Source organism: Ischnura elegans, chromosome 2 (genome assembly GCF_921293095.1).
Source record: "Ischnura elegans chromosome 2, ioIscEleg1.1, whole genome shotgun sequence".
Taxonomy (NCBI): domain Eukaryota; kingdom Metazoa; phylum Arthropoda; class Insecta; order Odonata; family Coenagrionidae; genus Ischnura; species Ischnura elegans.
In genome coordinates, this window is record NC_060247.1 from 1,161,283 (window position 1) to 1,189,231 (window position 27,949).

The 27,949-nt window shown below is 40.0% G+C and overlaps 1 protein-coding gene and 1 long non-coding RNA gene across 2 annotated transcripts in view; one reads left to right on the forward strand and one right to left on the reverse strand.

Moving 5' to 3' along the window:
* The first annotated feature begins 3,367 nt into the window (after positions 1-3,367).
* LOC124173943 (vegetative cell wall protein gp1-like) lies at positions 3,368-4,294 on the forward strand. Its single transcript, XM_046553108.1, has one exon. The coding sequence runs from the start codon at positions 3,368-3,370 to the stop codon at positions 4,292-4,294; it is 927 nt and encodes a 308-aa protein (XP_046409064.1).
* Positions 4,295-4,717: 423 nt separating this feature from the next.
* LOC124153317 overlaps positions 4,718-27,949 on the reverse strand; it is a 57,586-nt gene continuing 34,354 nt past the window's right edge. Inside the window, exon 3 of the long non-coding RNA XR_006863617.1 lies at positions 4,718-5,714. This is a non-coding gene — a long non-coding RNA (uncharacterized LOC124153317). The remainder of the gene's footprint in view (positions 5,715-27,949) is intronic.

Sequence of the window (27,949 nt, forward strand, 5' to 3'; positions counted from 1 at the left end):
CCGTTTTCTATCACTGTTAAGTTTCAAATTTCACAAATATTATCAGTAATCTTTTATCGAATGCTCTCCCTCGTAATCGCTATTTAATTTTATTTCAATAAGGACATGTTTAACATATTGTAGCGGAGGAATCATCCATGACAACGGGGATTATTTATTTTAACGACGGAGAGATTTGAGTAAATAGAGGATTGAGGAGATTGTGTTTTGAGAACGAGGTGAGAGTTAATGTGTACGACTTCTACTGAAATAAAGGTGTTAAGTGTTCCGGAAATAAGAATAGTTGTTTTTTTTATTGGAACCCTCGCACGTAACAATATCATTCCAAATGCGTTCATCGACCGACTGAACTCAGCAAATTTGATGAGGCAGAGGACAGTTATATCATCGTTTGCCAAGTTGACTCCAGAATGAATTATATTCTTTAAATAATTTTATTTTCCAATGGATTCAGCTCCCTGGAGTTACAAATGTAGAATTTTCCTTATGGAAATCATGGTTACAGATATTTAAACGTAAGGAAAAATACTTTTGTTGCCAGCGTTTTTAAATGACCTTAAAATTTTCCTGTATTTGATTAAGAATTTTTATTGTCATTTTTTCCGTCATAGACACTAGTCGAGGAAATGAAGCTCAAAAAAGTGCAAAACCTAGCAATTTTTTCAAACTGAATCGATTTGCATAACAATTTGGGACTAGGCTAATCTTACCCTCTACTTCGAAATCTTTATCATGCCTATGGGCGCTTTTTACTTTTTTAGGGGTGAAAACTACCCCTAAATGCCAAAAGTTTAAAAACTACACTTTAAAACTTTCATACACTAAAATGTAGGTTGCATTAGCTGATTAATGATTGCTTTATGCTTTTTGGACATTACTTCATGATATTTAAACCCTTAAAAATCAACCCTCATTCGGGGTTAAGGAAAAAAAAATATTTACCACAAAAATTACATTTTTCGTCAAAGTGTCCTAATTTAAGAACGATGCCGATTAAAATATGTACTTATTTCATTTTGCAATTTTTCAACCCTCAAAAACTACCCCTTACAACATTTAAATGCTTATAAACTACTTAAAATAGGTATAAGTTGGAAAAAAGTAAATTTACACACAAACTATTATTTAACCAGAATTACATTATATATTTACTTGCGTAGAGATATATATATGTATATATACATATAAAAATAAATATTTTAATCATCTTCACCTTATACAATTACCTTGGTCCTCGACGTCATCCTTGCAGGAATAGAAGGATCAACAACTTTGCCATTTCCACGTAGTAATATATTATTAATTAAATATACTTATTACTTACTATTTTTATTAAATATAAATTACTGTATGGAAATAGCAAAGTTGTTGATCCTTCCATTCCTGGCATTATGGATTTCCACAAAGTTACGCCCTCTAATTATATTGACGTCGTCCTTGTCTTCTTTTATACTGGACAATCCTCACCAAAGCACCCAGAGCAAATCGAATTGCAATATAAATCCACTTTTCTACGACCACATGAAATGACGCACCCTTTCTTGTGATTATAGAAAATCGTTTTTAGAAGTTCTTCCCTAGCAGGCGGTCTGTTCATTTTAAAAGGGTGAAATGGTAAATAATTAAATGTATTCACATGTGCATATTACATATAACACAATCTAACGGATACTGCATGGCTTCCAGTATTCCTTCTACACGGATGCGGACACGATACACGCGTGCGAGCGTACACATGTGTATGTACACATGTAATGGGTATGCGCGTTTATTTTGGAGTACATTTGAGTGCATACGTCAGTTCCGAACGTGTAGCAAAGAAAGTACACATCGGTTTTGTAGATTATGATAGCAATCTGAATTGCGCTGTTCGAATTTTTCGAAAAAAATTAATTAATTTAACTTTCAAACATATCTCCTTCGTTTGCTTTGTTGTTGTTAAATTGTTCATTTAAAATATTTTTTAGGTTCTTTTAAGGGCTACTAGTTACTCTTTTTAAGGTCCTTTTAATTCCTTAATTTTAAAGGGGTTAGTTTAAAGGGTTTAAATAAGATGGGGCTCGCTTGTAAATAGAGACATAAAACGGCCATATCTCAATAAATATTTATCGTTAAAAACATTCGCTTAAAGCAAAATCTGTGAAATTGCATTTGCTACAATTTGTTACGCCAACTTTTCTCGTATTTCCCGTATTTTATGTCTTCCATTATTCCCCAGGTGAATGTTTGTCCTGGTATCCTCCTTTTGCTGAATATCTTATTTTTTATTGATTTTAACTAACATTTGGCCATTTCCATTCCGTTTATATCGTTCGTCTTTACATCCCTCGCTGTCTCGGCTATGACTACTGCTGTGGGAAAATCCAAAGGTATAGGTATTAATCCTTTCTCGATGGATATTGCCTTAGAAAGCATTCTTGGATTTAATTGATGGCCCTCTCGATATAAAAGCCACATTGAACCAGTTTTTTCTAGACATGTGCCTTCATGCTTATGGTCCTAAAATCTTAATACTTCTCTGCTCTCTTATTTTTGAGAATAGGAATACATTTCTCCTCTATAAATTACTAGCTATACCGTAGAATGGGGTGACTGTGTGATAGGGGGTTTACTTTGTCCTTTTTTGCATTTTACATCTTGCGTCGCGACCCCTCGTCTCGCTAAAGACATTCACTGCGCATTTCATTTGTCAGACATGCCGCGCCATGTTGTAATAGCCTTCTTAGCACGTGTAGTTAGAGGTGGAAAGATTATTTGCTTCTTTTTTCTCAAAAAATATCTTTAAAAAGCTATTTTTCTAAAACATGGTTTTTAAGGAATAAAAATGGAGTCCGGCAAGGTGTAGGTACCGTAAATGTTCATATACGTTCATTTTTTCTGCTTTAAGATTTAATATTCATTGAAACACTTTGTGGCTTATATCCAAGACGATGAAAGGTTGCGCCATCGTAGATTCAGCTTTGCCAAAGCATAAAATGCTTGTAAACTAAGCAAATATAGCTTTTGATTGGTAAATTGTTACATTTTTTACTATACTTTCTAGCCAAAAAATATGCCACAAGGTAAGGTACGTGTAAACATGCAAAATTGTTAATAAATCACCCCATTATACGGTATTCATTATAAATACAGATTTTTACTGATTAGAGTGAAGTGAAGTTCATTCAAACAGAAAAGGGAATTCCCTTGTAAGTGAATTTTTCATTTATTGTAAGTGTGAATGCGATTTCAATACATTTGCGAATGTTAGTAGTGATAAGTAATATTTTCGAACGTTAATGGCGACAAGATGGCAGATGGGGGATGGGAGAGGGGAGGGGATTTGAATGCGAAAGGGGAAGGATCGGGTTACAATAGGTGATCAAAGATGGAGGGGGAATCCCATCCCCCGTCCCGTCCCCCGTCCCGTCGCCTCTCCCGTCCCTCTCCCGTATGCCCTTCCGTCCCCCCTCCCGCCCACCGTGACGTCCCCCCTCCCGCAACGTCCCCAATACCGTCCCGTCCCCCTTCCCGTCCCGTCCCCCTTCCCGTCCCGTCCCCCTTCCCGTCCCCCGTCCACCCTCCCGTCCCCATTCCTCCCTCCCATCCACCGCCCCGTCCCCCTTTCTGCCCCGTCTCCCGTCCCGTCTCCCGACCCTCCTCCCGGATCCCCTCCCGCCCCCCGTCCCGTCCCCCGTCCACCCTCCCGTACCCCCTCCTGCGCCGTCCCCAGTCCCGTCCCGTACCCTTATCGTCCCCCTTCCCGTCCCGTCTCCCTTCCGTACCCTGTCCCGTCCACCGTCCCGTCCCCACTGCTGCCCCGTCCCCGTCCACCCTCCTGCCCCGTCCCCCGTCCCGTCCCCTTCCCGTCCCGTCTCCCTTCCCGTACCCTATACCAACCGCCGTCCCGTCCACCCTCCTGCCCCGTCCCCCGTCCCGTCCCGTCCCCTTCCCGTCCCCCGTCCCGTCTCCCTTCCCGAACCCCGTCACGTCCCCCGTCCACCATCCCGTCCTCCCTCCTGCCCCGTACCCGTCCCGTCTCCCGACACTCCTCCCGTCTTCCCTCCCGTACCCCGCTCCGTCCCGCCCCCCGCCCCGTCCCGTCCCACATCCCGTCCCACCTACCGTCCCCTGTCCCGTCCCGTCCTCCTTCCCATACCCCTTCCCGTACCCCTTCCCGTACCCCTTCCCGTCCCCCGTCCCGTCCACCCTCCCTCCCGTCCCCCATCCAGTCCCCCGTCCCGTCTCCGACCCCCCTCCCTTCTCCCCTCCTGTCTCCTCTCCAGTCCCCCGTCTCCCCTCCCGTCCCCCGTGAAAAAAAACATGAATAAAAATTTTAAAAACTGATTTTCGATGCAGTGCTTGGATGAGCAATAATAAAAACAATGCAAGAAGACAATGCAATGGCCATGATGCATCAGGATTATGCAAAGAGGTGAGATTAAATGAATGTATCTAAACTTGTTTGGAAAAACTGAAAGACGTTGACTTCATTTTTCATTAGTATAAATTAGGCTAAAAAAGCAAGAAATCCTTAATGGCAGAATATGCATCATGAATTAAAAAAATAAACCCATGTGGATATCGTTTTAAAAAATTGAATTGAATGTAGAAGAAATTATTGATTAAATGAAATTAATATGAAAAATTAAATTGAAAGTAATATTGATTGGTTGTCCTTAAAAGTTTATTTCAATGTAATACAAATTTTGGACTGTTATTCATACTTAAGCAGAGTTGGTTTACACAGAAGAAAGATAAAGGTACTCAGGACAATATTTGTGGAGAAATTTACCTTAGTGAATCTATCAAACGTTTCTACATCATCCTGATAATGCAATTAAATTGTTGTCACCTTCCTTCTTCTTCGTATTGACATGTTTCTTCTCCTTTCAGTTGTCTGATGGTATCTCTTGCAATGCCTACATTCCTTAGGCCTCCGGAATGTCTGAGCCTAGGGAGAGAGTGGGTTAGTTCATGCAAGGTAAATAAATGATCCTTCCTCCAAGACATAGCACACTGCAATGCAACATATGGAAAGTCACTGTGGGAAAGGAGGAAATTAACCGTTTCACATTCAAGTGAGATAGTTTCTAACCCATGCACTGCAATGGTATGCTGTGAATGCCAAACCTTGTTTCAACATAAAATTCTAGATAACGCTCTTTAAAATCCTAGCCTTACTCGACGCAATAATTCAAAACCCTGAGGGCCAAAACTAAGCTAGGTGTGAAACTGGGATCCTCTTGTCTTGAGCCTATGGAGAGAGTACATGCAAGGTAAATACCTATCCCCCAAGGAATTGCATAAGCTCCATTGCAGTATAAAAGTCACTGTGGAACAAGGAGGAAGTTACTACTTTTTCATCCAAATGACAGTTTCTATTCCATAACCCTGCAATGGTATACAGCCCATGTCAAACCTCAGTTTGACAAAAAGTATAATTGACTCACATGAAATAACCTAGTCTTACTTGGCACAATGATTCATGGTCCTAAGGGCCCAATCTAAGCTAAGTCACTCGCATTCTTCTTCCTGGAGTGGTCTTCTTGTCCTGGAGTCTCTCTCTTCTCCTAAATTTGGAGGACTCGGGAATCACACCCATCCTTTTGTTTCTGTACAATCAAAAGGCTCAAAATTTTTCCTCAATCAAACCCATCAGAGGTTCACACACTTATTGCTTTTTTTCTTCTATCTTCTAACTCTCATGATTTTGCTTCATCCTCCACGCAATCCTAGAAGAGAGTGGGTAAATGACATGAATGAAAAATACCAAACTGTAAGTTATCCAAATATGTATCATAAAATCGAAGAAATTATAATACATAGTATACATAAATTTCATCAATATGGTACCTTTATGCCAGTTCCCTATGTTAGCTTAATATATGTATACCATTTGTGAATGCATATTGTAACCGTTGAAATTTGGCAGGTTACATAAATTGGTTTGAATGGATGTGTTTGAGGGAAGGAGAGCTTCATTTATTTGTCTTATATAAGTTTGACCGTGTGTGTGTGTGTGTGGGTAGTTCAGTGTGAATGGACTTGTGTGTAATGCATTTCACCTCCCCCCCAATTCCCCACCTCCAGATTTTGGGGTTTTCCCATCACCTGACTGTGTATGAGCTGGAATCAAATAGAGAAGAGTGCACTCCTCCTCACCCACCCACACCCACCGAGGAGTGATGGTGCAAGGCTGCCTACGACCACCTGATTCTCCTTCACCTATACATTCCCCCTCTACCCCAAAATAGATAAAACATACTTTAACTCCCCCCATGGTGACTTACCTCTAGAAATAGGCCTCTTTCTCATTTTCTCCCCACCCTCCTCACCCCCTGAAAACCAACCCTCTTTGAGGCATGAAACCTAAGGAGCCACCAGCTGTAAGAGATACATCAATCCTGGCCTTATCATGCTGCCGGAGGCTCTGCCATTTTGTCAGGGCAAGCGGCTCATTACATGAGTGGTCTATGGAGAGAGAGGGAGAACCTGGAGGCAATGGAGTTTGGACCGGAAAGGAGGAAATGAGCCGAAAAAGGAAACAGGAGAATAAATGGTAGATTTCCATCATCAATAAGAAGAAGGTCAACCCATGTCATCCCACTGAGTATTCTCTCAGCCCAGGGTGTTTAGATGGTTCAGCGATGAGATATGAAGTGAAACACTTTGCAATTTCCACATAAAAATTTATTAAACTACAGTCGATATATTTTGTGGGAGTCTTGATAATTCTGTAGTGCAGCGAAACATGTCGACTGTAGTTTAATACACTTTTATGTGGAAAGTGCAAAGTGTTTCACTTCATATCTCATAATGGATCTCCACAAAGTATCTGCCTCATCCATACAATTTAGGCTCAGCGATTCCCGAAAAGGAGCCATTTGAGGACGTCATCCCTCAGCCGTGAACAGGACAGGAAAACTTGATAAGCCGAACCACAATCCGGAATTGTATCCCCAAGTAAAGAAGAACCTTCACTCAAAACCCTGATCTAATGTTGTTGAGGAAACCCAGATTCACCCTCCTCCCCAGAAACGAAGAAAGAAGATGCCGGAACCTATGTTGAAGAGCCTTTGCCATTGAGTTTTTTTAATTGCATTTATGATTCTATCCTCTTTTCCCCTCCCCCCTTCCTTGAGTGATTGCGTGCACTAAAGTTTTTTAGGACAGGGTGTACTTTTCTATCTATAAGTATGCTTAAGGTTAATGTTTTCTTTTTGTTAACTAATTTTTGGGTGTTCATGTCTTGGTGAGAAACCAGGCCAAAGACTGATTGGAAGGAAACTTCCTCTTTTCTTTTTGTTAAGTGGTCTTTGTTTTGTTGATTTAATCATTTTGGTAATATCCACTGGCCAGTTTGATGTTCAAAGCAGAGAAAGATATTGAACAATTTCATGTGTTCTATGTGTACCTTTCCCTTTTTTCTGCATTAAATATTCTGTTGAACTCAGAATCTATGTTATAAGCTCTCATTTTTTGTGTACCCCAATCATCGCAACGAGCCTCCCCACATATTAAGAGTGTAGTTTTCTTCATCAAAGAAAACACAAGGCATGGATTCCAATTCGTTACCCATGATTAGTGCATTCATAATATAGAAATTATTTTGTTTTAGAAATTCCAGTTTAGACGAATGGCAATGGTCAATTTTAACCTCATTTGAAAAATGTCACATTGGTGCCCATGCAATGCCACTCGATGTGACGTCACCTAGTTTCTATACGAGTAAATAGGAGTTTTACATCGTCTGAGATTACCAATGCATGCATGAGGCACAGAGCTCAGGGAAACATCTCTTAATAATCAAGTATTTAAACTTCCTGTGGCCTGAAAGTTTCCCTTGTTTGATAGGGTATTAATAATCCTTATTTAAGCCGAGCGATACCTGCTAGCAGGATAGTCCGCTTCCTGCATCACAGCAGCGCACATATCCTCAACAAAAGGTCACCTCACACGTCGACAGCGGGAACCATAATGACGTCACACGGGGTTTTCCCAGCATTCATACTTAGCCGTCGCCTTTTCGCGCGCTTGAAATTTCTCACTTTTCATTTAATCGCGAAAAATATATATAGTAATTTAAAAATCTAAAAGGGTGAAACACGTACTCCAGGAGTGATAACCTTTCGATTTAGGCAATAAAAAATAATAGGAAACCACCCTATTGTCATACATACCCTTCCCCTCTTTTCCTCCCTTCTCTTTCTCCCCTCTTTCCAATAAACCAACCAACCCCCACCTCCTCATGTCACAATATGTATTTAGTATGCATGCATGCTATTTTATTCCATTGATCGTTGAGCAACTATGTACATAGTTCATCAGAGCTATCTTAAAAAGACCCAATTATCATTGAGTCAGTAAGCCTTTACTTTTCACCATCTCCTTAGAAGTGAGTATGTCAGGATTATCACAAAAAGACTCATTTGAGGACAATGATTTCTTATTCTTCCCTGCCAAGGAACTCATGCAGTAAGTTCATTGCTCAAGAATTATTCTCGAAGAAATTGACAATTTAACACGAAGAGATTTGCTACTTGGTGACCTTATGACACTCCTTTTTGTGTAAAAGATGACAAATAAACATATAGCATTGTTTTCCGGATAATCCTCCGATAATTTATCTTACAATATTGTATTCAAGATATATTTCCAATATGGCTAGCAGGCCACTTGGAGTTGCTCGTGAAGGATAGTTACCATAGAAGTGGGAAACTTTGAACTCGGAATTCATGGTGACTAGGAAGGAAGAAGCGATGTACAAAGTGATGGTATTCATATGTAACAGCAACCAATGGAAAGAACAATTTCCGTATACTACAGCCAGTAGCGTGCAGGGGGTCCACACCCCCCACTCGAAATATAAAAACACTATTATTTTCCTTCATAAAAGAGAACAAAATATTGAAAAATCATGAATTTACAATAGATTTCTTTGACAAATGAAGTTTTTTCGATTATGAAAAATGTCAAAAATTAGTCAAAAACCCTCTTATTAGGACCCTGTTTTTAAAAAATTTTCCCCTTGGTTTTGGAGCCCTTCTGAACGAAATTCCTCGCTATGCCACTGACTACAGCTTTTACCCTGCTCGACAACATTGATCTTTATGTGTACCCTAATGTGTTTTAGACCAAAAGCATCGTGTGAATGCATACCTCAGCAAAAAGGTTTGCATGGAGAGGAGATAGTTAAGTGTTGAATCATATGAGCTATATTTGGCATTTAGAGTAACAAAAGGTGTGCCTACCCGGCAGGATGTCCAACCACAGAAGTTCTATACCGTGACATAACAAAGTGTAATGAGAAAACGATGTAAAGGACGCGTCGGGCACAACCCGAGGTGGCACTACGCACTTTGGGAGCATGAGATGCACCAACGTACAAACTTTGGTTGCAATCCGTGGAGTCGTATGGAAATGTATAGTGGATAGACAAACAGACATCCTGCCTTTTTAAGGGGTTATTCGAAAAGGTTATTACGGAGGTATTTTTAGATTCCAGTGCAGTTTCATGGAATGGATTCACTAAATAGATAATAGAACCATAACACATTATTAAATTGCATAAGCTTTGAAATGTTCACTTTTCATAGTATTTTCTCTCACGAAATATTTATTTTCATTAACTATTATCTAGTTTTTAAGAGCCAGAAAAGCGACAAAATGCATTTCCCGGTATGCAGTTTCTGAAAATTTTCCGGGGTTGGACCCCCGCATTCTCCCATGATACGGACCCTATATCATGAGCCCCAGCCTAGCTAGGATCGGGTGCCGTAGGGCAGCCGATCACCTCAGCCCGCCCAGAACTTTTTCCTCTCCTCCTTATCACACTGCCACAAATGGGGCATCAGAATATCAAGTGAAACCTTTTAAAAATAACATAAAAAGTATTATTAATACAATAGCACCTGAAAGTATTGAATTTCCTCGTTCAAAGCGGCATATGCTTTTATCAGCATAATAATATAACATTATTTACTTCAGCATAATCTATGCAGACGACTCAAGAAAAAGTTGATACTGAATTTTTTTAAACGACTAAAAGTTATTAAACCGAACGTAGTCTAGGCTACGAGTAGCTAGGGGAGACTGGGGCACAGTGGGACACGGGGTACAGTGGGACAATTGATTTATTTAAACAATTTACTCGGTCAAAGAGCAAATGTACTAAAATTAAGGATGTCTTGTCACGGGAAATAATGCACAAAAACTTTATTTCATAATGTTAAGTAGCTTCGCATAAATGTTATAAAATGTGTTTTTGCTATAATTTTCGCAACTTTCATGTTGTGAATATTTATGCAATTTTCCTAATTTTAACAAGCTTCATGCAAAATGACTTGTCGAATACATAATTTAGAGACTGTATAATATTAAAAAAAATATATTTTCCGAAAGTAACATGTTTAAAATTTTTGCTGACAATTATAAGACTTCAGGACATGCGGGGCACAGTGGGACACCTCAAATTGGGGCACAGTGGGACAACTTGAATTGGGGCACAGTGGGACAACTCGGATTGGGTCATAGTTGGACGCCGACTTACAGCCCAGATGCTTCGAACTATCAATCTCCGTAATCTAAAAGCACTCTAATTTCATGTCATGGTGACTTTGTAGTGTTTTGGCTCCATATTGGTGCTTTAGGATTTGAAGCAGTACATTTCAATGCAACAAAGTGAGGACAAATGTATAGAATGGCATCAGCAATGCACGTAAGAAGAGTAAAGCCGAAGTGAATAATTTAAGTGAACCCCGATCGTATGCGACAATTTGTCTAAATTTCTTGAATTACACAATTGTTACGTAGATAATGCTCTTAATACGGAACAGTTCAGTCCAGGCCATAAGCGAGCTTTAGGTAGTGAGGAGAGAGTCTCATAAATATTAGTTGCTGCGACATTTCTCCTTTTTATAGGCCTGCTCAGGGAACATTCAGAGATTTGCGTGAAAGCAAGAATAACAGGCAATTAAAATTTAGTTTTAAAGAGAATTTTGGGGCAAGAGTGTTTGTTACGTATTATCTATTTAATTGAAATTATTTATAAATTGAAATTTTGCGATTCATAGCTTACAAAATTAATTACCACCATAGTAAACTGTGGGTAACAACTGCAGCACGACTTCACCACAGATCTTTTCCCTTGCACACGAAAAAATTAGCAAATGAGTTTGCTCAGAACAATGGAAAGAAATAATCACCATCCTGCAATCAGAAAGAAATCGCTGATGATGATTTATTTTATGGTTTTATGAAGCGGAATCCTTCGATTAACCATCGGAAACTTCACTGATAAAAGCCATGGTCCTCTACAGGACGGTTGTGAGTGCATTTTTTCCGATCTGTCAGATCTTTAGGTGAAATACGCATTCTCTGCTGGAAGTGTATACAATCATAAACTCGATTGTTTCTGGCTTTACTTTGTGAAAATCTATTCTGATTCTGATTTAAATCGTGTGGAAAAGTACAATAACGTTTTATTAGTCAGTATACAATCATGATGAAAGTGGTTCCACTACCGTTCAACTCCAAGGAAAAGTGATAGCCCCAAAGGTGAAATACAAGTAGGTGAAGTTACCTCCTTTGAAAGAGGCTCCTCGATGACATTTTGCAATATTATAAATGCTCAGGTTAATAAAATTCCTCCATTTTTTTGTTATCTAGAGTGAAATTCTTCCCAAAAATACTGTTTAACTTATGAGATCAGTAGGTGCCTCAAACCCATCTGGATGGATAACTATCAATTTAATTTTACTGGTTTTAAAGCATTTCATCGATGATGCAAAGTGTTCTCAAGATAATAATCCATTACTAATTTTACACAACCATGAATTGCAAATTTCTGTTGATGCTATTGAGTTAGTAAAAATGAATGTAGTGGTAATGTTTACTTTGCCACCTCACTGGAGTCACAAACCGCAGCCATTAGATAACTGTGTTCGGCCCTTTGAAAAAAATATTAAAATGACTGCGTATGCCCTATAAACAACTCAGGAGAATATTACTAATTGCAACTTGGTAGAGTTAGTGGGTACAGCATATAAAAAAGAATTTACATCTAATAATATTATTTCTACGTTTAGTTCAACCGGGGTATGCCCTGTTAACCCAAGGATTTTTTATGACTAACACCTTGCACAAGCAAATGTCGAAGATCAATAAGAATTTCTTTTCGAACCCGAGGAGAATCTCGAAAGCCCAGGACATCCCGGACTGAAACTTCGTTTTAGAGGGCAAAGTTTTTAGAGGGCAAAGTTGTCACCCCTGAGGAAATACGTCCGTCTACCATGCTAATATCTAAAAATACTAGACAGAAGAAAAGACAAGAGATCCCTACGGATAGGCTAGTTAAAAAGACACTGGAAAATTAATATAATCAAAGGAAAGGGAGAAAAAAACAGCCTGCTTATAAGAAAATATTAAAAAATAAGCGATAAAAATGTAAAGAAAATTAAAGATTTTCATATGAGAGGACTACAAAAGGGGATTGGAAATGGAAGAAATAGCAACAATGTTAGAATAAAGTCTCTAAATTTACCATAAAGAACAGTTGACAGTACTTAAGCCATTAAAATAATTAAATTTTGATGAAAAACATTGCAAGCAGTGATTTAAAAGTTATACTAACATGACTAAATATTTTTTACCCGCTCATGTGTCTTGAATAATAATTTTCTTGATTAATATGTTCACTCGCATATATATTTCACATATTAATGTAAATGAATTCATTTGTACCCTCAATTAATTTAAAATTTGTATTTTATTGACTAATGCAAGCCTGTCCCACTCTGCCCCGTGCACTGTCCCACTCTGCCCCAGGCTGGGGCAGAGTGGGACACTTTTCATCGAAGAAGAAACTTAAGAATTTCAACTATTTTAGGCTAATTGTATTACCTGCTGATTTTTTTATACGATTTAGAATATATTTTCCAAGCGATGGTACCTCCATTTTCCATTTACCATTAATTCTGTGGGAAATAAAAATTAAATGCTAAAACTGTCCCACTGTGCCCCAGTCTCCCCTACGAGTTAAAATGATTTTGCGAGACTGCTCTCATCAAAGTAAACTAAGATGCGGTGATGCCGGAAAATAAATAATGAACATTCCAAAATGCGTACTCCTCAGGGAAAAAATTGAACCAAATGTAAAAAGCACTTCTAAAGTAAAAAATACACAAAAGCGTGTAAAAGATCAAACCGAAAGTCAATCTACAAAATATGTCATTAACTTGGTCATAGTTAATTGCAATTGCGTTAAAAATAAGAGCGCTAAAATCGAGCACATAGTTCAGGATGTAGCAGTTTTTCAGTAATCGCACGGGTTCCGTTTTTTTTAAGTTCAAAGATTAAGTCCTTCTGCACAATGTCCCATATGCTAGGTGTGATCGGATGAGTGCGAAATAGCACCTCTCTTTTACTTTCTCGCCCGAAAATATTTTCGCAATGCGCTTGACGAATGCTAACTTCTTCAATTCACTACCATAAATATTTTTATGTAACTCAAGGGTTACTTCTCTTGTGCCTTAGTGGTATATTCTCTTCCCTAGTGCCTCTCTGTTTAACCCCCAAATATACCAAGAAATAATTATCCGTTTTGATTTTACAGATGACTCTATTCCAATTTTTAAGGCTGCAAATATTACTTGGTGATCACATATACCGTCCACGATATCGACTTGATTTATCACCTTATTACAGCTCTCTGCTTAAAAGTCTAATAGTTTATTTCCCCTCGTGAACATGTCAACTACTTGTGCAATTGAGTAATTTCCGTTTACTAAGATCTCGCAGATTTCTCTATTCCTTGAATACGGTTTTATAGAGAGCAAAAATCCAAATTTATGCGTGGGAGATAGAAATCTCACAGAATAATTATAACACTTCTACTGTGTCTCAAATAAAATGCAGATTTTTTATTTTCTAATAGGAAAATAATATCAAATCGCTGTCTGATTGTACACCATACCCTTCCTATTTCAATGTCTGTTAATTCATGGGAGGCGATGTATAAATGTGATTTGACTGCTAGAAAAACTCCGCCACCTTCCCCATCGCAATAGTAGATTTTAAATAGTGGAGGAAAAACTTCGCTGTCTCATATATCCTTCGTAAGTCGATTCTCTGTCACTATGACCATAACCGCGTCTCGAAATTTGTACTCGATTTTAACTCTCTTGTTTATAACGCAATAGTATGAATTGCGACAAAGTTAATGTCATATTTTGAAGGTTGAATTTCGGATGGTCCTTATCTACGCTAATGTGGTTAAGGTGGGCAAATTACACTGGAAGTGCTTATAAAATTTCATATAATTTCCCTGGGTTAATTGTTATGGATTTTTCCTTAGTTTCCGGCATTAATACTCTTAAATTTACTTCACGTGATGTGAAGATTTGCACAATGTGGATTACCTCTGAGGATAACCTTACTCATTACTAATATTTAGTATAGAATTTTTCTCCCCGAATAACCCGCATAGATTATGTTGATGGTAAGAGTGCGTCTTTTAAAAAATGAGAAGAAGTATGATTATTGTGGACTAGATCCCTCCCATGAATCTACCGCCACTACCGCGCACAGCATAAACCTACTCACCCATGAAGGCACGCACTAGGAAAAGGTATACGGTGAGTTCAAATATAACTCCAAAGATAGGAAAAAAAACCTCGTCCCGGAGCCCGAAAGTAAACACTCCAACGGCCCGACGCCTGCGGGGACGTGAATTACCTTAGTGCATTCCATCCGCTAATATTAATTTCGATTATTTGCTCCTGGAGTTACACTCCAGCAGGGTTATTCCTCTAATCGTATGGCCGGGCAATAAGTCAAAATCGACCATAACTACGGCCTCGGGACATACGTATGTCTTCGAGCGATTAGTACGTAGAATTTTAATTTTTAGAAGAGCTGATTTTGATGGGTTCAAGGGTCATCTGAAAAACGCTCCTGGAGTTTGACTCAAGGTCCGGTAACTCGGTCGCGTCCGCGTTCGCCGTCGTCGGCTCTTGGTGCCGCGAAGGAAGAGGATGCAGGTTGATTCATTTGCCTACCTTCAAATTCTTTCACCGACCCGAGCCCATCAATTAAGGGTGTATCGTGAGTGTCTACATATTATTGAAAACGATAGAACATTTATGTAATACGAAAAAGGACTTGATGGAGAAGAATACCTGACTGAAATATTTTCCTCCGACAAACTTCCCTCCCACAGATACCATAGAAAGTGCTGAAACTAGTTTCCAAACTGCGGTTAAAGTGGCATCGCTTCATTCTTTGTAATAATTAATCCCACTGTACCTTCTATAGATTGGGAGACGCATAGATTCATTCCTGGTGGGAGGGATAAAGTGATTTCCGAGGCGTTTGTACACACTTTTACATCAGATTCATTGTTTCAAATAGCATCCGCACCAAATAGAGGAGAAAGTATTCTTGGAATAATATCGACAAATATACCTCATCAGGTAATAAACGTGAGTACCGTCGAATGAATTAGTGACCATAGGTTAGTAACTGCAAAATCTTCTTTGAATACCGCTGAAATTTTTAGGGGGCCTAAACTCTTAATTTTTAAAAGAGCTGATTTTGATGGGTTTAGGATTCTTCTGAAAAATGCTACACCTGCGTTTCAAGAATCATTATCAAAGTCAAATGTAGGTGGTACTTGGAAAGCTTTTCTTTCGCTCGTATCCTCGGAAGTGAACAGCTACATCCCTAGTGAAAAAAAAGAAGATAGCGACCGAGATGGTATGACGCGGACATGAGAAAATAATTGAGGCAACAAAGAGCGTGACATACTAAAATGAACTGCCACCACGCTAATGAACGCGTGGTATAATTAAAAAATAGTTTTTTTAATTCCGCCACGAAGGAAGCGTTCAGGAATGCATTCCGCAATTTTCAAAGGAAAAACACAAGTAGATCAGTTAAGGGATATCCCAAAAAGATTATGGTCTCATTTTAAGGAAGTTCAAGGTAAAATATCTACCGTATAATCGTTGAGAAACGATAATGGAGATAAGTTGACAAGTTCCGATAAAGAAAATTCATTATATTCCTACTTCAAGAGCGTGGTCACCGAAACTTCTGATAACTCATCCTAGACAGTGGTCAATCTCTGCATAGGAAAGATGCCGCCTATTGACATTAGTACACACGGAATAGGAAATATATTGAAATCGCTCAGTCTACATCTACATCACCTGAACCCGACGAAATCCATTCTCGCGTGTACAAAGAACTTTCCTCAGATATCGGTTCCATATTTGCAGTTAATATTCAGTAAATCCATCGAGCAACACAAAGTACTTAATGACTGGAAAATTTCTAATGTAACGCCAATATTCAAAAGTGGAGGCAAGGAAGAGCCATCTAAATTCGGACCGATATCTTTAACGTCCATCTCATGCAAAGTCCTTCGGCATATCGTAGAAAGCTCAGCAATGAAACACCTAGATGCGCAAAAGTGTTAATGAGAACTCAACATGAATTCAGGAAAAGTAGACCATGCGAAACCCAGTGAGTGCTTTTCGCCCAAGATACTTTAGTCTCCGAAGAGGACAACATTCAATTAGACGCGATCTATCTTGATTCCAAAGAAGCATTTGATAATGAACCCCACGGAAAAATGATAATGAAACTGAAGCCTTACGGCCTAGATGAAGATGTCATTTCCTGGATAAGAGAACTTTTGAGCGACCGCTTGCAGAGAGTAAGTAGTATTGGACGGTGAAGTCTCCAACGAGGTTGGAGTCACTTCTGGCGTCCCTCAGGGTAGTGCCATAGGCCCACTCCTATTCCTTCTTCATGTGAAAGACACTGGTGAAATAGTCCACAGTAAGCTACGATTATTTGCAGAGGAGGCTGTAGTTTACAGAGAAATCCGTTCCAGCAAAGACAAAGATGAACGGTTAAAGTGCGTTTGGTGGGGACATGAAGCAGGTAGTCCCAGGTTGGGCGTGGCCACCCTCGGAAGGGTCGCTAATCCTCGACCCTTTCCTCGACGAACTCACCTTCGCTGGCCCACGCCTTCCACCCTACCAGCGGGGGGCCTCCCTCCCTAAAAGTGACCGTTCCCACTGCAATTTGAAAATCAATCAATCGATCCAATAATCAAAAAATAAATGTTTTCATCGTACTCCTGTCAAGCGTGTGATCAAGTACGTCTTTGAACCGTGTTTCTGCGATGAAAAATAACGATTTTGTTAACTTTGCTGAAAACGTGGTTTCGGACCACCGGAAAATGGCAACAGCGGTTTGAAATGGGCAAGGTAGCGGGCTGTTTGAATGAGTTACGAGCGTGAGTTTGGCCATGTGGTACCGTTCAGTAGCACGCCAAGGCTTCAGTTAATTTACCAGAGTATTTTCTTACTCACCAGCTACTGATACTAAGTTCGCAGGCTTTCAAAATGTCAATCTTCCATCGTACTGCAAATGATAGCAACGGTATCTCAATAAGTAGATCATTACGTTACTCGCTATGATGACTACCCTAGAGGTGCCTAAGCTGTGTGAGTTTTAGACAGTGACTGCGAATATTTCGGAGTGCGTACATACCTCACGGTTCGTCTACGTCTACATAAAATCCCGCAAGCCGCCTAAAAGGCGTGTGGCAGGGGGCGTTAGGACACCCCCTTAAAGATATCCATTCTAAATTCTTTACGTTAGTCTTGTTAGTGCTAATACCTCATTGATGAACTCGAATGGAAATCTCTATCAGACCGCAGGCTGAAAAATAAACTGAACCAATTAGATAAATTCAAGAGGAGTGTATTTTCAGACGAAGGTAGACATATGTTACCAACCAACGCCATTGTACCACGGTAGATCAAATCATATAAATAATATCAGAGAGATAGACTGTAGAACAGACAGATTCATCGTCTTTTTTCCCACGATTTATGAGACTGTACCGACAGCATTTCCACGATAGATCATTATTGAGGTTTCGCATGATCTACTTTTCCTGAATACATATTGTGCTCTCATTAACAAGTTTTGCGCGTCTAGGTGTTCTACATCTACATTTTAACAATACCCCGCGAGCAACCTCTAGGGTGTTTGGCAGGGGGTGACAAATCACCAACATGCAGCATGCAAGAGGACCGCCACATGCACACCGCACGGTCATATAAATATTACGCATACTAGTAAAATATACATGCTTGTCCATAAAAAAACTTGCTAATGGTTATTTATTCGTAGAGCAAATACATACAAGGTTAGAACTATGAAAAAAACATGCAATGAGTGATCCTAGCGAGCGACGCTATTAATCCTATCAATTGAGACGACGTTGCTATCCTTAATAGAACGAGGGAAGAATGACATTTTAAATCTCTCTGTTCTGCAGTTTATTTATTTTATTTTATTCTCATGATCACGTCTACTATAGTACGATGGTAAACGAAGGATATGATTCTCGTCGTCTGAGAAAATATCTTTTTTTTCCTATCCCTTTTCTAAATCCGTGCTGTTCTTTTACTGAAAGATTTTGGCAATCTAAGTAGAGGTTCGAGGTTATCGTAACTCCCAGGTAGTTCACTTAGTATGTTGCCTTTATGTTAATACCATCCACAGATTAAATATGGCTATAATTGGACGAATTTCGCCAGAAATGTACCGACATGCATTTGCTCAGATAAGATCGAGTCCCCACTCTTGGCTCCACAAATGAACGTTGTTTAACGCCGATGATAGAATTTCATAGTCAGAGTGGTCCATAATTTCGCGATAGATGACAGCGTTGTGACCAAATAAACGAATTTTACTGGTATGCGGGAGCAGAGATCATTAATGTATACAATGAACAACAGGGGGCCGATTACCGAATTCAATGAATCAAACAAGAATTTGGCTTCTACTTTCCCCAAATTATTTGTTTGTAGTGTAATTACAAACAGTGGCGCCGACTCGCTGGGGCTTGAGGGGGCCCGACTCCCCTCAAAAATTCATTATGGGTGTGAGGAAAAAATGTCAGGCTTGTCGATTTTCCCCGGATTGTCTACATATCGACATTCGAGTTATCACGTTTCTAATGTTGATCATATGACTCTTCTAAAATGCTTATAAGCTTAAAACTCACTAATTATAAAATTTCCCAGTGCAAGATCCCCCCCCAATATGTTTTTAAGTCGGCATCCCTGATTACACATCGGAGGGAAAGGACTTGGTACTCTTCTGGATGAAGTCAACGGAGGCCACCCCCTGCCAAACACCCAAGATGTGGCTCCCACGGTATTGTATAGTACGTACTTGGGGATAGACACAGGTAAAATGATGCTGCATGTGCCACTTTATTTCATCATTTCATAGCCAAGTTGTTAAGTTATAGAACGAATGATTCATTCTAGAATGTAGAGGAGACAGCAAAATATTGTTGATATCTATAATTTTCTCTACCCACCATCTCCATCGCGTTTGGTTGGCATCTAGCTGGGTGACACTGATGATTATTAACAAGTCTGCTACCACTATGAAATTGATTTGCCAAAAAATGCAAAGCAAAGCAAAAAAATATAGGTAGCAGCCCTGAAAAGAGCTTTGTTATGATGAATAGATGCAGCCATAAGCGTTGTCAGTTCCTTTACATACTACTTCTAAACATCTGTGTAAAAGCACTTGTGCGCTTTCACCAAATCACGAAATAGGTCCTCCGTCGTTGAGAGCCTGGATCGCCAAACAAATTCTGTGAGGAACGATTCCAGATTTCCCACACGTAATCTGCCGGTCCTCCTCCTCAAGTCCCGTTTCATTACTGACCACACGCTTTCGATGTTTTGCGTGTGGGTGCTTCTATCTCCGGGACGAACAAAATTCTGAGAGTGGTTGACGGTATCATGGATGTACCCCAAACTCTCCAGACCGGCGTACCCTCGCCACATATCTGTTTTAATCGTCGTTCCCATTCTTACGTATTTTGTTATTGCCTCGTTGAGAGTGGCGGCATCCCTTTTCTCCACGACGCAGAGAAAGGTCTCCCTGGTCTCCCGGTCAACACCACCAAGGACCCACTTCGTTTGGCAGAGACGACCGCGGTTATATTTTCGACGCCCGAATGCGCTCTCGTCGATCTCGACCACGTGCCCCGGACCGCCGATTTCTACACTCGTTTCCTGGAGCCAGGTGAAGACCATCTCTTGGAAGGCCCCGATGATGCTGGAAACCGTCCTCCGCTGGATGCCTATCTCCTTAGAAATTACACAGACTGGATAGCGATTAATCCAGCCTATGACTACGGCAAGGACGTCCTCCGGTCTAGTGGCAAACCATTGAAAAATGGTTCCCACTGTGATGGAGGAACATCTCCGGCATGTAGCCAACGGGCATCTAAATACAGGCAGCCTCCCCTTCCCCTTCGAGAGGGTAGTTCTCATGCTCCCACAGACGCACCAAGCCCCAAAGCACCAAGAATTGCACTATACCCACCACCCTAATATGGGCCTTAAACGCAGATATGCTCTTACAGAACTCCATGTCACTGGTTTGGCAGTTCAGTAGAGAGTAAAACTTTGCACGTAAAACCCTCTTTTTATAAGGAGCCATGCGAGTGTTGGAAAGTGAATGCGAGCACCTTAACGTATTTTCGCAAGAATATTTTCTTAAGAATTCGTCAATTGTCGTAATGACAAGTATTCTTTGAATTTCGCCAGACGTCAGTGACATATAAATGCATTTATCTACCACTCAGTCCTATTTCAGCCATTGCGGCGAAGTTCTTTGTAGATAAGGACTCTAGAACGCTAACAAAAATGCACCCCATGAAAGACCATCCAGATTAGTCGTGCAATTTGCATTGTACAGGGAGGGTCGTGGGAATGAAGTCGAGGACGGAAATTCCGATCTGGACTCTCAGCCTAATGACGGTCGGTCAGGACTAGCTTGGGTTTCGAACAGGTAACAAAAAATTAGCTGGTGCAAACGATAACTCAAAAGCTTTCATAATTTTTCCATGGGCATATGAGACAGCAATTTTTTGAAAATTTTAAAGAAGAACGTAGTTTTCATTTTTAAAAGAGCTGATTTAGATCGGTAAATTTCATGTCATCGATTCATATGTAAAATGCTTTACCCGCGTTTCAATAATCACGTAGTTTTCATTTTTAAAAGAGCTGATTTAGATCGGTTTAAGATTCATCTACATCTACATCCACATCTACATCTACATAATACCCTGCGAGCCACCTCTAGGGTGTTTGGCAGGGGGTGATCAATCACCAGCATGCAGCAGGCATTTGGACTCCCACATGCACACCACACCGTCCAAAAAACGTCCTGTATAATAACAAACTATACTACTATATGCTGTTAGAAATAGAATATAGAATAGAAATTCAGAAACATGCATTAAGTTTTACATAGGTTAGTAGGCTACACTACAAGTCATGCAATCTATTTACGAGTTCTCGTCAATCTATTTACAAGGCATCGCGTGCAAAGAAGAGCTGCCAGGTATGTGAAAGGTCGTTACGATAGTCTTGTTAGTGTAACTGACCTCTTAGATAAACTCGGATGGGAATCTCTGTCGGACCGTAGATTGAAAAACAGACTAAACCTTTTAGATAAATTCAAGAGCAGTGTCTTTTCTGACGAAGTTAACCATATCTTGCGGACGCCAACGTACTACGGAAGATCAGATCATATAAATAAAATAAGAGCGATAGATTGCAGAACAGACAGATTCCGAATGTCATTTTTTCCACGATCAATAAGAGATTATAACGGCAGCAATAGAACTCGTAAATAGCATGATCTACCTTTTCTGAATCCGTGCTGACAGTCATGGAGGAAGTTACGTCTGTCCAAGAAAGTCATGATATTGCTAACGACGATATGCTCAAGTATCTTGCCTATGATCGATGTTATTGAAATTGGACGGTAGTTGCCTGGGTCATGTTTGTTTCCCTTTTTAAATATGGGTGTAACGCTTGCAATGTTCCAGTCTAGCGATAACTTTCCTTCTGATAGTGACTTCTAGATATTATCTCTTAGTAAGGAGTGATCTGTGGAGCTAACTCCTTAGTTATTGAGCGTTGTGGAGCGTAATTTTCTTTAGCTTCAAGTTCCTTCAATTTATTACATGACGTAATGTACTTTCTGTACACGTTGTATGAATTGCTCTGCTTCCTAAGTTCCCTTCTGAAATCGTTGTTGAATTTATTATTTAATAAATGTATTTGTGATTTTGAATTTAGGTGTGCAATTAAAAATATGAATAGTTTCTTTTGCTCTCCCGAAAGGTTGCTATTTTTGAGATAATTGTTTGCTGGTAGCTCCTCTTTGCACGCGTTCTAACTCTTTTTTAAGCCTATTTCACGAGGATCCCAAACACTGACAGCGTATTCTACATGGAGTCTAATGAGGGAGAAGTAGCTAATTTCTCTCGCAAAAATGAAAAAGACACGTGTAGATCTTTTTTGTGTGAAAATAAAATAAATGCGGGACAATTATTAAAATCGAAAAATGATACAAAGGAAGCTCTTCTGGGGGCATCGAATGAATTCAAACGAAAAATAATGGGCAAATATGGCCATTATTTTAGCCCTAAGGCTTTTTGATTATTCGTAAGAGAGGTGCAGGTAAATAGCGCTTTATAATAACGCTATAGCAAATAATTGTCACATGCCAAACACCCTAGAGGTGGTTAGGCCGCGTGAGTTTTAGACGGTGATTGCGAGGCCCTTTATATATTCTCCCCAGAGAAAGGAAAGAAAATTTTTTAAGAATACTTTAACTATCGCACTGACAGGTATTCTTTGAATTTATCACACATAAATGCTCACATATACTACTCACTACTAAGTCCTCTTTCAGCCATTGCAGCACAAGTTTTTTTTGTAGATATGGACTCTTAAAGCGCTAAAAAAATGCACCCCATTAATGACCATCCAAAATGTCGTGCAATTTGTATTATACAGGAAGGGTTGCAGGAATGAAGGCGATGTCGGAAATTCCGATCTGGACTCTCAGCCTAATGAAAGTCGGTCAAGACTAGCTTGGGTTTCGAGCAGGTAGCAAAAAATTAGCTAGTCTAAAGGATAACTCCAAAACAAACATATTTTTCCATGGGCATATGAGACAGCAATTCATACAATGAAATTAATCCGTCTTTGCCGAAATTCTGAGCATTAATCGGAACAGTACTGTTGCACCTTCGGCATGTCAACATAAATAAACTGTTTTTAGATTTAAAAATGGACTGTATTTATTTGTTTGATTTCGTCGTTACAAAGTGTTTTTGAAACTTTCGTATGCTGTGGAACAAGCACCTTCCACCGACCGTCGCTCTCTTGTGACTGCCTGCGCAGTCGTTTCTTTCATCACTGTCTCCTCTCCCTTCCCCTCCCGGGGCACTCCTTACAATACAATCCCCTGCCCGGGCACCCCAAACGGGGTCCATCCCCTTCTGGGGGACCACTCAGTCACTCATGTCCATTTTCCTCCATTTCATTGCCGTAACATACCCCCCACTGTAAACAAATGGTTTACCAAAAAATAATTGAATACATAGCACAATACTGAGATAACTGAGACAATTAACTGAGATAGCAGAATAAATTGAATGAAAGTTAAAAATACAAAAAACAACAGTAACTTATTTGTCCATTGGCAAACACACACACTTTCGTTACTGGACGTTTGAAAACTCCTGAATTTGTTCGCACTGATACTACTCGCACAACACCATCAGTTCCACGAGTCCTATCTTCCACTGAAGAGGTGGAACGTTGCCTTCCTTCAGGAGTACCACTGCCCCGGGTTGTATGTTGCAGTGGCGGTGGCTCCATTCCCCACGCTGCTGTAATTGGCATAAATAGTCATAAGACCATCGATGCCAAAAATGTTGGAGTTGCTGCTGCAAATGATGCCATCTGGAAGTCAAGCTTACTTTCTTAAATGTTAAGTCTGGCTCAGGAATGGCTGTTAAAGGTTCTCCTATGAGGAAATGGCCTGGGGAGAGATAGGTTAAGTCAGAGGGATCATTTGAGAGGGAAAGGAGTGGTCTTGAGTTGAGGCACGCTTCTATCTGTGTTAACAGAGTATACAGTTCTTCGAACGTAAGACAAGAGTTTCCCATAATGCGGCGAAGGTGATACTTCATTGACTTCACTCCCGCTTCCCACAATCCTCCAAAATGCGGGGCACTTGGGGGTATAAAGTGCCATTTGATGCCTCTTTTGGATGTTTCGCTGCCGACCACTTCTTTGAATTGTTCGGACTTTATGAGATATTTAATTTCGCGTGCAGCTCCAATAAAGTTTGTTCCGTTGTCTGACCAGATCTCAGAGCAAAGCCCTCTTCTGGCTATAAACCTTTTAAGTGAAGCTATGAATGCATCAGCCGTTAGATCACTCACTAATTCTAAATGAATGGCTTTAGTTGCCAAACAAATGAAAATACATATATATCCCTTCACCTTCGTTTTACTTCTTCTTGAGCCATGCTTTATGTAGATTGGTCCTGCATAATCTACTCCACTATTAAGAAATGGGCGAGAAGGTTTGACTCTTGCTTGAGGTAGCTGTCCCATCAACTGATGCGTTGCTTCTGCCTTTAGCTTATAGCAAGTAATGCAACGGTGAATTATTTTCCTTACTGCACTCTTGGCGTTGACTACCCAAAATTTTTCCCTAAGAGATGCAAGAAGTAGCTGGCTATTGGCATGTAACAGTCTTTCATGTTCATTTTTTATTATTAGATGAGTTAAATGGTTCCCATTTGGTAGGATGATTGGATGACGTTTTTCAAATGACATGAGTGAATTCTGAAGTCTTCCTCCCACCCTGATTAACTTGTGACCACAGATGAATGGGCTGAGATTTTTTAATTTGCTTCCCTTCTTAACTTCTCCGGAGGTCTCTAATTGATGATACTCATCAGGATACTCTTTCTGCTGAATCATCCTTATTAAACAGTGAAGGGAATCCCTTCTCTCAATAGGAGTTAAAGTTCCTATGTTACGCTTTGATTTGCAACATCTGGTATTGGATATGAAACGAAGACAGAATTCAACTGTTCCTTGCAGGCGCGACAACGTGGAGTAGTTTTCGATCGTTACAAATGGGTTCATCTTTGTGGTGGTTAATGTGGTAATGTGATGAGTCAACCTTGATTTTCTTTCTTCAGGAATGTCCTTATTGCTGCAAACTTCAGGCGATAATGACGGCCACGAGGATGTTGGTTTTGATAGCCAAACTGGTCCATTCCACCACAAGCTAATGTCCTTCAGTTCATCTGCTCCACATCCCCTTGATATCAGATCTGCAGGATTATCTGAAGACCTTACATGCCTCCATTGATGCATACATGTAATGTCCTGAATTTCTGAAACGCGATTCGCAACAAATGTTTTCCATTTTGTCGGGGTACTACGAAGCCAATCCAATACAACTGTAGAATCACTCCACAGATGTATGCTATCCACCTTCATATTAAGTGCCTCTAGAGTTTTCTTTGTCAATTTGGCCAATAGTAGAGCACCACATAACTCTAGACGTGGTATAGAAATTTGTTTTAATGGTGCCACTTTAGATTTGGAACACAAAAGGTTAACGGAAATGGTTCCCCTTTCATTACAACATCTTAGGTAAAGACATGCCCCATATGCTGCCTCTGATGCATCACAGAATCCATGAAGTTGAACACCAGAGACGACTCCGTCGCAAATTGCCAGCCTCTTTATTTCTATCATGGAGATAAAATGAAAATTATTTTGCAATTTTGACCATTGCTGCAGGACATCCGTTGGTACAGTTTCATCCCACTCCAGCTTTAATAACCACAACCTCTGCATAAGTATCTTGTAACTTACAATGATGGGTCCAAGAAGACCTAGTGGATCAAATATTGTGAATATAACTGACAGTATGCCACGTTTCGTCGATTGAGGAATCCTTTGACGCTCCCGGATGGGAAACTTAAATACGTCCAATGATGGATCCCATGACAATCCCAGTGTTTTAATGAAGTTGTCGCCTTCAATTTGAAATGGAAGATGAATTTCCCTGTCAGCTGGTGGCACGGACGTCAGCAATTTATGGTGATTAGAGCACCACTTCCTCAGATGGAAGCCTCCACGTTGAAGTAGGTTGATCAGATCCCTTTGAAGATTAAGAGCTTGGTTGACTGTTTGTGCTCCACTCATAAGGTCATCTACATAAAAATCTCGCATTAATATTTCGGCTGCAGCTGGATAGTTGTGTTTTTCATTTGCAGCAAGTTCCCTCAATGTGCGAGTGGCAAGAAATGGAGCTGATGCCGTTCCATACGTTACTGTAGTTAACTGATAATGGTTAAGGGTTTCTTGTGGGTGTGTTCTCCATAAAATTCGCTGCAGGTTTAAGTCATCTGGGTGGATTTGAATTTGTCTATACATCTGCTGGATGTCTGCTGTGAATGCAACACTATGGGTTCGAAACCTCATTACTATAGAATAAAGGTCTTGCTGCATATTTGAACCTACCATCAGAATGTCGTTTAGAGAGACATTATTTGAAGTTTTTGCAGAGGCATCGAAGACCACTCTTAGTTTAGTGGTACTTGATTCTTTGAACACAGGATGATGAGGTAAATAGTTACTTGGCTGGGGGGATGCGATTTCATCTACCGTCAGTTTTTTCATATGACCTAAGGATTCATACTCGGACATGAAAGTATTGTATTGCTGTCGCAGATCAAATTGTTTTTCTAGTCGCCTTTCGAGTTGCAGAAAGCGATGAAGAGTGTTTTTATAGGACTCGCCTAGTTGCTGAGGATTGGTCCTTAAAGGAAATTTCACCATATAATTTCCTGATGGATTTCTAATCGTATTCACTTGATAGTGTTCCTCGCATTGCCTTTCCTCCAGAGACATTAGTGTGGAAGGTAATTCCTCCAATTCCCAAAATCTTTTAAGTTGTTCCTCCAGACCTTCTTCCTTTCTCACCACAAATGTTTGCCGTGTTGTTTTGGTAGAGTCGACCACTGGAGTTGGTCCTGATAGAATCCAACCTAACGCCGTTTCCTGAAGAACGGGATAATTTCCTACTCTTGTTCTTTTTCCTGGTCGCATAAGATGGAAGAAAACTTCAGCACCTATTAATAAGTCTACTGGCCCTGGTGTGTGAAAATTGATGTCAGCGAGTTGAATATCGGTCGGAATACCCCAATCATAGTTCTTGATATGTACTGAAGGAATATTTCCAGTGATTCTTGGAAGAATTGACAAAGTTAGATCGAACTTGTAATCATTTGTACAAGACAAAACTTCTACATTAGTGGCATATTTAGTCTCTGAATTTGATGAACTAATTCCTTGAATCGATATGTGATTGCGAAACTTCTTTAATCCTAATCGCTGAACCAATGCTTCAGTCATAAAACTTGATTGTGATCCTGAATCTAGCAATGCTCTGCAATTTTGATACCTTCCATATCTGTCACGTATCCTCACCATGGCAGTGGAAAGAAGGACTTGAGTATCTGGTTGAACCTTCAATGAGCAGTAGGTTTTGACGTTCTCTGAGGACGAAGAATCTGATGATCTTTTGTAGCTAACCTCCTTTGGTTGCATGCCACACTGATGATCTAGAGTATTATTTGTACCTTCTTCTTCCTGATTCCTGATGAAAACTCTGTGAAGAAGCGTATGATGCCTCATATTGCATTTCTGGCAATGTTTGGAAGTACACTGACTAAGATTGTGACCTGGACGTAAGCAGTTGAAGCACAATCTATTCCTTTTTACCATATCTGTTCTCCGTTGGACATTAAGGGTGCGAAACATGGGACATTGGTACAAAGAATGTTCATTACCGCATGCCACACATTTATTATTCGTAGCAATGTACGCCTGCTTATGAGACCAATGCTTTACTTGAGTGGGGGCTGATCTCGTTTGCTTTGTGTGAGTCGAATCCACAATTTCTAATTCTTGGCACCTGTTTTCGATGAAAGAAATTAAGTCAGTTAATCTTGAGAATGT

Bases quoted from the DNA above. Each gene is read 5' to 3' on its own strand.
- LOC124173943 (XM_046553108.1), top strand. From the start codon at position 3,368: ATGGAGGGGGAATCCCATCCCCCGTCCCGTCCCCCGTCCCGTCGCCTC.